Source organism: Mastigoproctus giganteus, chromosome 2 (genome assembly GCF_048544385.1).
Source record: "Mastigoproctus giganteus isolate SK-2022 chromosome 2, ASM4854438v1, whole genome shotgun sequence".
Taxonomy (NCBI): domain Eukaryota; kingdom Metazoa; phylum Arthropoda; class Arachnida; order Uropygi; family Thelyphonidae; genus Mastigoproctus; species Mastigoproctus giganteus.
In genome coordinates this window covers 211,781,336-211,795,934 of record NC_143576.1, presented here as the reverse complement: position 1 = coordinate 211,795,934, position 14,599 = coordinate 211,781,336, and the positions used below count along the sequence as shown (strand labels likewise).

Here is a 14,599-nt window from a genome sequence, read left to right as displayed (position 1 = left end):
GATTTTAACTTCCCAGATATTGACTGGAACTCACAGGTTGGTCACTGGCACACTAGCAAGACTTTTGTGGATTTATTGGATGAGTTTTCTACAGCAGCATGTTCAAGAGGCAACCAGAGGAGTTATATTCTTGATCTGATTATCAGCAGTGATTATTCGTGCATAAGAATTTGCAGATAAAGGAACCACTAAGTGGCAGTGATCACAGCGTACTGATGTAGGATTTACTTAAAAACGTAACTACTATCAAGGGTAAAGGGAAGTGTTTTTGCTTTTGTTAAGGTGACTGCAGCGGTCTCAGTTTTTAAATTCTATACAGTGGGACCAACTGATGATGTTACCAACAGCAAATTCTAAATGGGAAGCATTCAAGGATTTAATCTTGGAAGCTACTAGAGTTTTCATACCAACTAAGAAATACTGTTCAAGCCTAAATGGAAGTCAGATGAACTAATGAGACTCATGGCAGAGAAGAAAAATGCATGGGATACATATAAATTATCAGGCAACACAGAAGCCTATGGTAGATATAAGCTAGTCTGTAATCGTCAAAAAGGTGGTTAGGCAAGAAAAGGCACTTTACGAGAAATCTTTGGAAAAGGAATCAAAGAAAATCAGCAAAGATTTCTTTACTTATTTGACATCTAGAAGGAAGGGGATGAATCAGGTTGGTCCACTTGATATGGATGGTTCGACTATTACTGATTCTGCTCAGATAGCTGACAAATTGAACAAGTAATTTGCATCTACATTCACACGAGGAATTCTGTAGAGAAGTGGAGGACAGCTTATTAAACTCTAATGGGGAGAGTAATGATTTTGTAATAACTGAGAGCAAAGTGGAGGAGAAATTGTTGAAGTTAAATTTAAGAAAGGCACCTGGGATCTATCCAATTATATTAAATGAGGTGGCAAAGGAAGTAAGCAAACCCTTGGCCATAATTATGAGGGAGTTCTTGGACTCAGAGGAGGTTTCCACAGACTAGAGATGTGCAAAAATCACAAAGGGGATCAAAGGGTGACACGAAAAATTACAGACCTGTTAGTTTAACTTCTGTTCCAGAGAAAATAATGAGTCACTGGTTAAAGAAGCATTGTAGGATCATCTAGACAAGACTGGAGTAATAATTCAGACACAGCATAGGTTTGTTAAGGTCTCTTCTTGTCTGACCAAACTGATTGGATACTATGATGTGGTTACAAGGGCACTGGTTGCAAAAAATAATTTTGATATATACTTGGATTGCAGGAAAGCTCTTGATACTGTTACACATGGAAGACTACTGTGCAAATTGGAGCAGTATGGCATTAATGGAAAGTTGCTAAAATGGATAAAAGGGTGGTTCAGTGGGAGAAAACAGAGTGGTAATTAATGGACACTGCCCTTCATGGAATAATGTTATTACTGCAGTTCCCCAGGGTTCGGTGTTGGGCTTGTTGTTTTAATAAGTTTATAAGTTTTGACATTATATCAGGCTAAATGTCAAGTTTGCAGATGATACAAGTCGGCAGGACTGTTAATTACAGTATGCTACTGCAGCAGGATCTAGAAAGTTGGCAGATGGGCTGAGAAGTGGCAACTGAAGTTTAAAATTGACAAATGCTAAGTACTGCATATTGGTAAAAGTAACCCCGGCAAAACGTATCAACTGTGTGATACAGAATGAAAAAGATCTGGGGGTAATTGACAGTATGGTACTGCAACAGGATCTAGAAAAGTTTGGCAGGTGGGCTGAGAAGTGGCAATTGAAGTTTAATATTGACAAATGCCAAGTACTGCTCATTGGTAGAAGTAACCCCGGCAAAACGTATCAACTGTGTGGTACTACACTCAGCATGGTAGAGAATGAAAGACTTGGGGATAATTGTGCATTTAGATATGAAGTTTTCTGAGCAGTGAAGGTCATGGAGTCTTGTCAATGATATACAGGATTTTGCTAGTAGGGAAGAGGTGAGCATTCCCTTTTATAAGGCAATGGTCAGGCCACGCCTTGAGTACTGCGTACAGGTCTGGAGGCTTGTTTGTTTGTTGTTGGGTTTTATTGGCGCATTAGCAACTAAGGCTATAATGTGCCAAAACAGGTCTGGAGGCCTCATTTTAGGAAGGATGTAGAGTTTCCAGAAAGAGTACAGAGAAGTGCAACAAGGTTGGTGAGCTGAATGATAGGGTGTTCTTACCAAGAAAGACTAATTCTGCAAATTCAGCATCTGGAGTCTAGGCAGCTGGAGAGGTGATCTGATTGAGGTATACAAGGTCTTGAATGGGTTGAGCAGCCTCAATGCTGATGGGATTCTTCCTCTTGCTGAGATACACTTGAGGGGGCATAAATTCAAACTGAGGAAGGACAGTTGTAGGGTACATGTTCGGAAATTTGCCTTTAGCCAGCGGGTGGTGGTTGACTGCTGAAACAAACTCCATCTGTCGTTGTGGAAGTTGATAGCTTAAATAAATTCAAGGAAGAACTGGACAAACTTTTAGGGCAAATGGATGTGTGAAATGGTAATTTTTTTCTTGGCTGTTGCTGTATAAGCTTGCTTTCTTGCATCATATGCCTCTACTGATGCTAATGCCACTCCATGACTGCCATGCTTTTCAGACACCAATGTAAAGAATCATGAACTCTGGTAAAATATAAGAATTATTTTTTTTATCAAATGAAAATCAAGGACTTGATCTGTAAAGGCACTACAGAAAATGTCAGGCTTGTAAAACTTAATTATGAGAAGGAAATTGTTGGCCAATGGTAAAGAAAATGGAAGTTTTTCATGAATGTGAATAGGGGTTCACATCTGGTGAGTATGGGCTTAGCACACCCAGGGTTCTGAGCTGGATATCATAATTCTTCTCTTTCTTGGTGATTTCCTTATACTTCTCTCTCTCTTCTGAGGGTAACTTGGAAATTTTTTTTTGGCTGGTGCAACATAAGCCTCAGGCTTCCTTGCACCATATGGCTAATAATAATAAGAAGAAAAGAATCAGGTCGGACCCTTGCATAATGAGTACAGAAAGACATAAAAATCTCAGCTGAAGTTGCAGATTGAATTGAACAGGATATTTACATACAGAAGACATTGAATGGTGAGGTGAAACTGAGATTGAAGCTGGTAAGCAACATTTTTTTTAACTTAAAAGTAAGGAAGGTTCCTGGAGTTTTTTAATATCATTAGTAGGGAAAATGATGCAAAAACACAAATTTATATATCAATGCAAAAAAAGAGAAAATTACAAATCTTTTCTGTACACCCCCTTTACCCTTCCATAAAACTACTTCCTACCCGCTTCCAGAACAACATATGGAAGTATGTTCCAAAAATCAATGATTCTCTGGTTGAAAGGCAAATTTTCACACATCTATCCTACGACCATCCTTTTTTCAATTTATATCCTCTTATGTATGATATATGAGAAAGAGTAAAGATGCCATCAGTATTTACATTGCTCAAGCTATTTAAAGCCTTAAACACTCCAATCGAGGGTTGCCTCATAGTTGTCTAGTTTTCAAGTGTTGCAATTTGCACAACTGAAATTTTTCTTTGTCTACGAGTATCCTTTTGTGCCCCTAATTAAGCTTGTTGCTCTTCTCTGCATACATTCCAACAGATCCATATCCTTCATAAAATCAGGCTTCCAGATGTATATGCAATACTCAAGATGCAGTCTAACATTGTTTTATACAATGAGATAATCACCATCTTGTCCCTGTTGGCAGAATTCCTTTATATCATTAAAACAGTCATTAAGTTGTCCTGGCAGTCTGTCTGCACTGATCAAAAACTTCATCAACTGTACCATTATCCATAGTTATTTTTTATACTCCACTACTTTGAGTGTGATCTCAACCACTTGATGTTATTCTGAGATTACTACTATATGTATTCTAGTTTCTTGTCTGTTTATTGTTGGGGTTTAGGCACATCAGTGACTTAGGCAATATTGCACTGTGTACATTATGTCTGCAAATTGTGTGGTCTGTCAACCTGCCTGTTTGTTGGAGAAAATCCCAGGTTTCAGGGAGAAAAACCATGTTACCCTTGCCTGAAACCAGCCATGCTGTGAAAGAGCCCTATACAAATTCGTCAATGGGATTCGAACTCTGGGTCTTTTCTATTCCATGTGGGAAGCATTGCGATTCTACTTACTGTGCTACCTGTGAAAGCATACATATGCAGTACCTTGCATTTATCAACACTACATCTTAATTGACACTTTTCAGCCTGTATGTCTGAATTTGACAGAATAAATTAAGTAATTTTGAGGGGGACGGTAAGCCATTGAACTGTAAGATTTATTATTGGGTCAATAATTATTGCATCATTGGACTCAAGAGAGAGATTCCTCTAGACTGGAGAAGTGCCAATGTACTACCAGTATACAAAGGTGGTTATAATAGCAAAGTGGGTAACTACTGAGTGGTCAGTCTGATTTCAGCTGTAGAGAAAATCGTGGAAACAATGGTTGTGTGTAGTACAGTCATCTAGATAGAAATAGAATTCTGAAGGAAACACAGTTTTGTAAAGGGTAAAGCAGTAACCAAGTGGTTAACTATTTTCCGTCACAAGCTGGATTTAGGAAATAATTTTGACATTTTTTGGATTTTAACCAAGCATTTTATCCCATCCAGCACAATAAGTTTTTACTGTTCACTGTTTAAGCTGAAATGTGTTCAGATTGCAGGAAAGGTATATGGGCTAACTTAAGAAACAGGATCCTTCAAGGATCACTAGTGGGGCTAATGTTGTTTCTGATTTTCCCAAACGAAACTAACTAATACAGTGTCAAAATTTTACAGATGATTTCAAGACTGAGAATAGCTAATAAACTGTGCAAAAAAAACCTGGAGAACAGCAATTCCAAAATAACATGCACTGAGTGGGTTGAATTTAAAAAGTAGATAAAGAAAGAGAAAGTGATTCAGAGGTTACATTACAAGTAGACAAAGTTCATCATTCAGTACAGACCAGTGACAAGGAGGTCATAATCCTATCAATCAATCCTTATCATCACTATAAAATCCCATTGTTAATAAAGGAGGTAGTAGCCTTTGTAAGTTTGTGTTATTTTATCACTTTGAATTTTATCAGTATATTTCATTTTATATTAAATATAGTTTTATCTTTTTTTTAACCTGTATCTTTTTTTTATTATTATTTTTTTTTTTATTAAAGCCTTTAGAGAAGTGCCTGTGTACTACCTGTGTAAATATACAGATGGGTTTATTTATTACATTTATTATGAGTGCCTATTTTCCAAACCCCCACAGCCTATTTGAAGTCCCTCTAACATGTTGGTGTAGGAAATGGTCATCCAGTAAATCCAGAAAGTTCTACTACTGTGTGAATGACTAACCCACAAGTTCCAGTCAATATTTGGATAGTTAAAATTCTCCATTATGGGCCATCCTATTTGACTGTATAGCTGTTCATCATACTCATCACAATCATTTGGTCTATAACATACTCCTAATATAATTTTTTATTTCTTAGTGCTTATTTCACACCAAACTGACTGAACATCATGGTGGCAACCTAATCAACTGAGTGCACTGCCTTCAATTGTGTTTCTTAACCAAAACACAATCCTCCCATCCTTCTGTCCTATCTGTCTTTTTTGTACACATTGTATTCATCACATTCAAATTCTGCATCTGCTTTGTCTGAGTGGCACCATTTCTGATACCCCATAATGTCTGCATTTCACGACTTAACTAATATTTCCTATTAATTGAATTTATGTACTATGCTCTGTTAACTTTAGTGTATAAGATATTAGTATATAAGTGTATTTTCTTGCTGCATGAGGACCCAAAGCAGGCTTTGTAATCCCTGGAATCTTGCCTTACAGGTTGCTGTATGTTCCAATAGAAGCTCTTCAAAACTGAGTGGCACTATAGTATAATACATAATATAAATATAATAGTAATAAAAAAAGAGGCACTGGCCTGGTATCTTGATGCAGAGTCAACAAGTATGATTTAGCTTTATATCTTAGATCTTAACTACTGATAAACACAAGATTTAATATCTCTCTCCAACTATTACTGTAAAGTTACAAAAAACAGAACACATACACAGCAAAAAATACAAAGAACAAACTAAGTAAGTACAGTATCTAGATATCTATAATGTTATATTATTGTATAATGCATTTATCTTAACCTATTTTTTATAGTTTTGGTAATGTTCTGCCTCCCATTGATCTGTCACCTAATTACTGTAAATGCCATGTGTTATATAATTTTTATATAACACATGGCATTTACAGTAATTAGGTGACAGATCAATAGGAGGCAGAACATTACCAAAACTATAAAAAATAGGTTAAGATAAATGCATTATACATGCCTTATAAATCATTTAACATCTCATTCAGCAGAAATGTTGAATGAAATTTTTCATTCAATATTTTTGCTCTACCAGTTTCATCAAAAATCTTGAAGACAATCACTGAAGATCAGTGCCAGATTAAGACACAGCTAGAAGAGCCCTTGCCTGGGGCACCAAAATTTACAAAATTGTGAAAAAAAAAAAAAAAAAAAATTTAATATACAGTAAACCCCCGCTATTCACAGGAGTTACATTCCTGCGAAATGTCGCGAATAACGAAAACGCGAATACTGAGTTATGGCTCCCATAGTAATAAAGGGGTTCCGTTCCAAAGTATGAAATATATAAGAAAAACTAGTCTAAAATTTTGTCTATGTACCTTCATATTATGACTATGTACATAGTGAAATGCAAGCATATATAATCGAAATGAAAATAAGAAACAATTTAATATTAAATGTAATATTTATTAGAAATTTCAAACAAATCTTTCAAACAAGTGCCTTTGCTAGCTAAAAAACTTATCCCGCCAGTGCTATCACCGGTTTCGTTAAAGTGTTGATAAAGGAGTTTTGCCTTTTCACGAATGATGAGTGAACTTAACGGAATTTTATTTTGAGTTCGGTCTTCTATCCACATTTAAAGATTTAAAGCTTTTTCCATTTTTTCTAATTTAACATCACGAGTTACAGAGCAAATTTTTGAAGCAATTATCGCGTTTTCACGGACACTACGGCAGATTTTTTCTTCCAATATTCTGATTGATCGTACCGTTGACTCATTGATTTTATAATGTTTTGCCACTGAGGAGACACTTTCACCATTAGAAATTTTGTCTAATAGCTCAATTTTATTCGCTAATGTCATCACCTTCTTTGATCTTTTCACATTTCCCTTGTTATTCGTAGCGATATTTTTGTAGGGGTTAGAAAGAACTTGTCCACAATAAAGTCACTTTCTTCCGTTAACACACTCGAAAAAGTCTGTTTTACACTGCAAAACGGTAGATTTATCATTTTTGTAAGCATATTAATTTATAAATTGATAAATTTATTCAATTTATAAGCATATAAATTAAAAGCAAACGACGAAACCTTCCATGACAAGCGCATAACACATACTGAACAAGGATTAGCGAGAAACATCCAGGCTTACGATTTTGTCACCCCTCTCCCCCCACCCACTGAGCTCTGTTTTGACTGGGAAAGATAATTTTAGCCACGCCCATGTTTTTTTATGGCGGAAAATATTCACGGCGCTTTAAAATTCACATTTTTTCAGGTTTCATTTTATATTAAATCGCAATCGCGAATACGTGAAACCGCGAATACAGATACTGCAGATAGTGGGGGTTTACTGTATATCCTTAGTAAAAGGGCGTAGAAAAATCTTTCTGGCTAGGGGTACAAAAAATACTGTGGTCTGGCACTGCTGAAGATGCTTTTTAAAAATGTGCAACTGAGCAAATGATTTCCTTGATGTGATCATAATGGATAAGGAATTTTGCTTACTTTTCAACTTATTAAAGAGAATTAATATGATGCCAACATTAACAATTTTATCTGCATGATACTTATATCTACTGGTACCATTAATTACTTTGATATTTTTTGTTCACCTTTCCTCCCCTAAACAATATATTCAAATATCAAAGCGAGCAACAAAATAAAAATACAGAGAGAAAAATACTATGCCTTTCTATGCATTTCGTTTTGAATGGATGGCAGCATAAATTATTTTGCATACAATGTTTGCCATTCTGTATGTTACATCACAAGTGTCAAATTCAGGAGGCTTGTGAATTGCAAAAACACTTCTTGAGGTTGGGACTAATGATGCATAAACAGTTCTTGTGGGGGCCTCACAGGCAGTGTGAGTATGCACACTGCATACCACTGGCATTACTGAGAAAAATATATTACATACTTTCACTTGCACAAAAAAATACACAATCTCACGACCATCAACATTTATTGGTGTTTGTATAAGTTAGGAATTTTATTTACATCTTATATTAGTGCAATGGCTTTATGTATCACTATTTATCATTATTTTCATAAGTTTAACTCTGTTAACCTGTAAAAGCTAGCAACATTTTGGGAGGGTGGCTTGGTTTGGTTTGGTTATGGTTTTTATTGGCACATTAGCTACTAAGGCTATAATGCGCCAAGACCAGGTCATTTATAAAAATTTTTAAATTTTCAGTGACCTAATTAGTTAGGTCACTATGTCAAAAGGTATAACAAATATATAAGAGAAAAATGTAAAAATTTTATATACGAGTAAAAATATTTATTGTTTTTAAAAAGCTAAAAACAGCAGACACATTGTCATTGTCAGATAAAATCTGACTGAGTGTATACGGCTCAGTCAGATGGTTAAAAGCGGTTAAATGGATATTGGTAAAATCTGGACATTCAATTAAAATGTGTCTAATTGATAAAATTGTGCCACAGGACTCACACATAGGAGGGTCATCAGCCCTCAGCAAAAAAGAATGAGTCAAATGACTATGTCCTATGCGGGTCCGGGCAAGAACAACTTTCTCCTTATGATTCCTGCGCAGACTAGACTGCCACGGTTCAATTACAGGCTTCATACGATACAGTTTATTCCCAGTCTGTCCATTCCACAAATCCTGCCATTGGGAATGTACCTTCTGCTGTATTGTTTGCCTGTAGTCTGTATAGGGGACTGACAGGCAGCGATTATTATTGGGGACTGCTGATTTGGCTGCAGTGTCAGCCAAATCATTTCCCCTGGGAGGGTGGCTGTACAAAAAATGTCAAGTGACACAAACAGCCTACCAGTTTGATATGTCTATTGTAGACCTTTACTGCCAAAAAATTAGTTTGACATAAAAACTAATGGAGTTGATGGAATATACCCTGTAATCTTAAGGGAGGCGGCAAGTGAGTGCATTGAACCATTGAGGCTAATTATGCGAGCATCACTAGACTCTGGGGAGATTCCCTTGGATTGGAAAAGTGCAAATGTATCTCCCATACATAAGGTTGGCTCTAAAAGTGAAGTTGGAAATTATCAACCTGTCAGTCTGACTTCAGTAGTAGGGAAAATCATGGAGGCAATGATCAAGGGTGGAATTCAGGATCATTTGGATCGAATTGAAATTCTCAAGGATACTCAGCATGGTTTTGAAAAGGGAAAATCATGTTTAACAAATCTGGTTCGCTATTTCGAAAGGGTCACTCACGTGCTGGATTTAGGGAATATTTTCGACATTGTTTATTTAGATTTCAGCAAAGCTTTTGACTTGGTCCCACATGAGCGGTTGCTTTATAAGCTGGAACAGGTTGGAATCACTGGGAAAATCCTTAGATGGATAGCAAGATGGCTTCAGGGCAGGAGGCAGATGGTTGTGATAAATGGTTATTCCTCAGATTGGGTTGATGTAAGAAGTGTGGTTCCCCAAGGATCAGTATTAGGACTACTGTTGTTTTTAATTTTCATAAACGACATCGACGAACGGATAGAGGGCGTGATGTCTAAATTTACGGATGCTGTTAAAATTGGTAGAGTAGTTAATGATCACTGTCAAGCTGAGCTTCTTCAGAGAGACCTAGATAGACTTCAGGAATGGTCAGAAAAATGGCAGCTATGCTTTAATCCAACAAAGTGTAAGGTATTACACCTGGGAAACAGTAATCCCAAAATAACTTATTCACTTGGTGGAGTTCAACTAAACCCAGTACTGGAGGAAAGGGACTTGGGTGTTACGATACGGTCAGACATGAAATTCTCTGAGCATTGTAAACAGGTTGCAAGGAAAGCCCATGGTGTCCTATTGATGATCTATCGAACTTTTGCAAGTAGAGATAGGGACGTGATAATCCCATTATATAAGGCTTAGGTTAGACCACACTTGGAATACTGTGTTCAAGTATGGAGACCGCACCTAAAGAAAGACATCGAGCTTCTTGAAAGGGTGCAAAGACGGGTAACTCGCCTGGTGAGATTGGCAAAAGGGCGTACTTATGAAGAAAGACTTCGAATATGTGGGTTGCAGAGTTTGGAAACTAGACACCTTAGAGGAGTTTTGATTGAGGTGTTTAAGGCTCTGAGAGGTATCAGTAAAATGAATGAGGATGAAATTTTCAAGATTATAAATGATGCTAGAACTAGGGGACATAAATTCAAGTTACGGGGGGGAAATGTTTAGATTGGACTGCAGGAAGTTTTATTTTAGCCAGCGAGTTATAAATTACTGGAATAAGTTGCCTTCGTGGGTGGTAGAGGCCGACAGTTTAGGAAAATTCAAAGGTCATCTGGATAGCACTTTCGGGTAAGGGAAGCGCATAGGATGATAGGTTTAATTTCCTTTTTTTTTATTAATTATTATTTTTTTTTAATTTATTTATTTTTATCATTGTTTTGCTCGGATTTTATTTTATTTTATTTTATTTTTTTGGCTGGTGCAGCATAAGCCATAGGCTTTCTTGCACCATGCGGCCATTAATAATACTAATAATTTGTTTTGAAAGGAATAAAAGCATGAATATTATTAAACATGAATGATTTTTTAGTTATGTATTGTATATTTTAGTTATATGTATAATTCTACAATTTATGTTGTTTTTTTTGCTGTATCCATGCTTGAGCCAAGCCCTAAAAATCTGTATGGATGGCAATAACTGGTGCAATGAGAGAGAGAGAGAGAGAGAACAATTTACTTCTCTCCAATAAATAATAAGCTGCACTTCTATAATATAAATGTGTAAGATATAAAAGCAAGTGAAGTTACAGCTTTAGTTTGTCAGTAATAAGTTATATACTATATAATTTTTTTTTACAAAATATATCTGAGTCATTTGTGTCAATATGTAGGCAATTAAATAAGAAACAGGATTGAGACAAAACATGTTAAAATTTGAAGCAAATGGTCAGTAATTTACATATCAAAAACTTACAGAAAAACAGTACTTTCATCAACTGAAGAAAGCATTTCGAACTGATTACACAACTGTGTCTCATCTTCAGAATTTGATAACTCTGTAGGCTTCTTTTGTTGTTTAAGTTTATTTTCTTTAGTTGTACTCCTGTTGGAACTATTTTTCTGTTTCTTTTTTTTCTGAAGAAACTGTCTGTCAGTCCTAACTAGGCAATTCTCCGGCAAGCCAAGAAGTAAATGAGATTGTAAACAAGAAAATAAAACAGCAAGAGAAGAATTTCGAACAAACAATTCTGATATGTACAGGTCGGGATAGGGCCTTAAAAGCAGTTCTTTTGTAAGATTATACATTATGGTCCCATTAAAACACTTATGTATCTTTGGGTTTGGAAATGGATTTTCAAGCAATTTATTTAAATACATAGTAAACAAAAGACAAGTTTGTAACTGGCTATAAGAGTGTACAACATTTAACAAGAGAGGTTTTGCATTATTATGCTGTGGTTTCTGGAAGAATTTCTGTAGGTTTTCATATGCTTTTCTTGCATCACTACAAGTAGTTTGACTTATTAATGTATCAATATGGAGTTTATCAACACTGTACTCCTTTTCAACAATCCCTGTTGCCACTGCATGACCACTATTGTTACACTGACAAAACATTGCATTTTTTAATTTTTCTTTCTTTATATTAGCTACTTCTGAATGGGAATATATCACTGTCAAAAGGATTATGCATATCACAAGTGCATTAAAAAAATCTTCAGTTGCTTTTGGAGAAGAGTTTTTCATCCAATAATGTATGGCAATAGCTAATAACTGTAGAATATCAGGAAATTGTGAAACATATTTATCATCTGTACCTAAAACAGCTAATAGCAACTGTCTCTTCAAATTTATTTTCATATTTGCAATGCTTTCTAAGTTTGGCAATTTTCCATACTGAGCAATGTTATGTACAGGCTCAATATGTTCCCTCTGAAAATCTTTATTTTTCCTATCATATTCCTCAATATAATTTAACCTAACTTTTTGTTGTTCATTTGAGATTCCATGTTTCTTCGCTTCTTTATCTTGTAATGTTAAAATTCCATATATTACTTTTCTAATAGGCAAAGAGCAAAAATAACTACTAGGAGCTGTAAAGTTTTCTACTTGGCTCAACAAAAATACACGATGTAGCCCTACAGCATTAAGTAGGAATGGAGGCAATAATGCACGATGAAAGTTCATAGAAAATGACTGTGCTAAAACTTCATCACCATAAGATAATAACTTTGAATTACCAAATGTGACTTGGTCATCATTTATTTTCTCATTAGTCAAGCAGTGGATTAAATTTGTGCTGCATCTATTATAATTATTTACGGTATCATAAATAAGTTTCTGAATATCATCTCTTTTACGTTTCTTTACATGATTAAGTACAAGTTCTACAGCATCTTGCAAACAATGATTCTGCAACCATGCTAATAGGCCAATCATTCTTGTATGTCTCTTGCTAATTTTCAGTTTTTTTGACTTCACTTTAGGAAGATGAATATTTGAGAAGAATGTTTCGAATGTAGAAATTTGAACAAAATCATTTCCAATAAGTGTTCCAAAGAGAGGCAATACTGATTTGTCAATGCCAGAAAAATAAGACAGAAAATTATCAATGAAATATATTTGACAATTAATATAGCTGAACTGCTTTCCTTCTACTTCATTCTGAATAGTAATTTCAACAAAATCTGACCTGATAAATCCGTGTTTAATATCAAATATATAAAAATCACTGTCTTGACTGATAACAGGACACTGAAAATAATTAGCCAATGCCACAATTTCATTATCTGCTTCATAGCTACACTGGGCATGTGAAATGCCCATCTCTTCTACGATGGCTTTAAAAACTTCATGAGCAAGAACTGGAAGCAATTTTTCAGAAGAATTTCCAAATTTTGATATCTGCTGACTAACTGAAAGTCGCTGCCTGTATCGTGCCTGTGTAGTATGAAGTTTTCTCTCTGAAACATCATGTCCACCATCATAAATAATAAATGGCTTAATATTGCATTCTACAAGAGCTGAGAAATATTCCTTGATAGTTGTGGCAAACCTGAAAAGTCAAGAAAACTTATAATTACTAATCACAAAATTGATTAGATAAAAACAACTTAAAATGCTTATTTATACCTACTATATAAATTTATATAGTTTTCAAAATATATAAGAGCAATAAAGCTCAATCCCTCCTACTTTAATACTATTTGTAAAATATAGAGATTAACTCATACCTTTTTATAGGAAATGCTTCGGCCCGACGCTCACATCAAATTAATCCAATTAATACATTATATAAAACTAAATTTATGACACGATATTATGGTTTTAAAATTGTTAATATATAGGGGTTTCTTAAAAATAATCATGTATTCCATTTCCATGATCTACTCACTGCCAAAAGGAAGAGCAAAGCAAAGCTGATGAACATCAACCCACTTAAAACTAAACCATCCAGCAATAACGTCAAATTTACTAAAATATTATAGACTAAACTTCTTAATAAGGGACAAAATTATTTTGGGATGGTCCGCGCTCACAAGAAGTAAAGTGACACTTAGCAATCTGCTTATACTAATAATAAGATTCAATTTAGCGTACCATGACGAGATTATTTTTATTAACCAATGCAAATAATGTTATTTACACATGCGCATAAATTTCGGACTTGTGGACCTTTATGTGCATGTATAAATAACATTATTTGCATTGGTTAATAAAAATAATCTCGTCATGGTACGCTAAATTGAATCTTATTATTAGCATAAAAAGAGAGTGGAGTTAAAAGAGCATGGAGTTAAGAGAGTAGAGAGAAGTTAAGTGTCACTTTACTTCTTGTGAGCACAGACCACCCCAAAATAACTTTGTCCCTCATTAAGAAGTTTAGTCTATAATATTTTAGTAAATTTGACAATTGTCTTCAATTTTCAGTCCATTATTGCTGGATGGTTTAGTTTTTAGTGGGTTGATGTGCATTGGCTTTGCTTTGTTCTGCCTTTTGACAGTGAGTAGATTATGGAAATTGAATACAGGATTATTTTTAAGAAACTCCTATATATTAACAATTTTTAAACCATAATACTGTGTCATAAATTTAGTTTTATATAATGTATTAATTGGATTAATTTGATGTGAGCATCGGGCCGAAGAATTTCCTATAAAAAAGGTATGAGTTAATCTCTATATTTTACAAATTTATATAGTATATAAATTTATAAAATTGTAAAATTTTATATAAATTTTATGACTATAAATTCATTGATTTAGATATCATAAAATATAAATAAATTGCAGTATCATAAAATTTAGATAAATTGTATG

General features: G+C 34.8%; 1 protein-coding gene across 1 annotated transcript in view; it reads right to left on the bottom strand.

Moving 5' to 3' along the window:
• ast (single-strand DNA endonuclease protein asteroid) overlaps positions 1-14,599 on the bottom strand; it is a 97,107-nt gene that overhangs the window by 68,391 nt on the left and 14,117 nt on the right. The window contains exon 3 of the mRNA XM_090390156.1: positions 11,253-13,334. Within this exon, the coding sequence (XP_090246282.1) occupies positions 11,253-13,334 (2,082 nt within the window). The remainder of the gene's footprint in view (positions 1-11,252; positions 13,335-14,599) is intronic.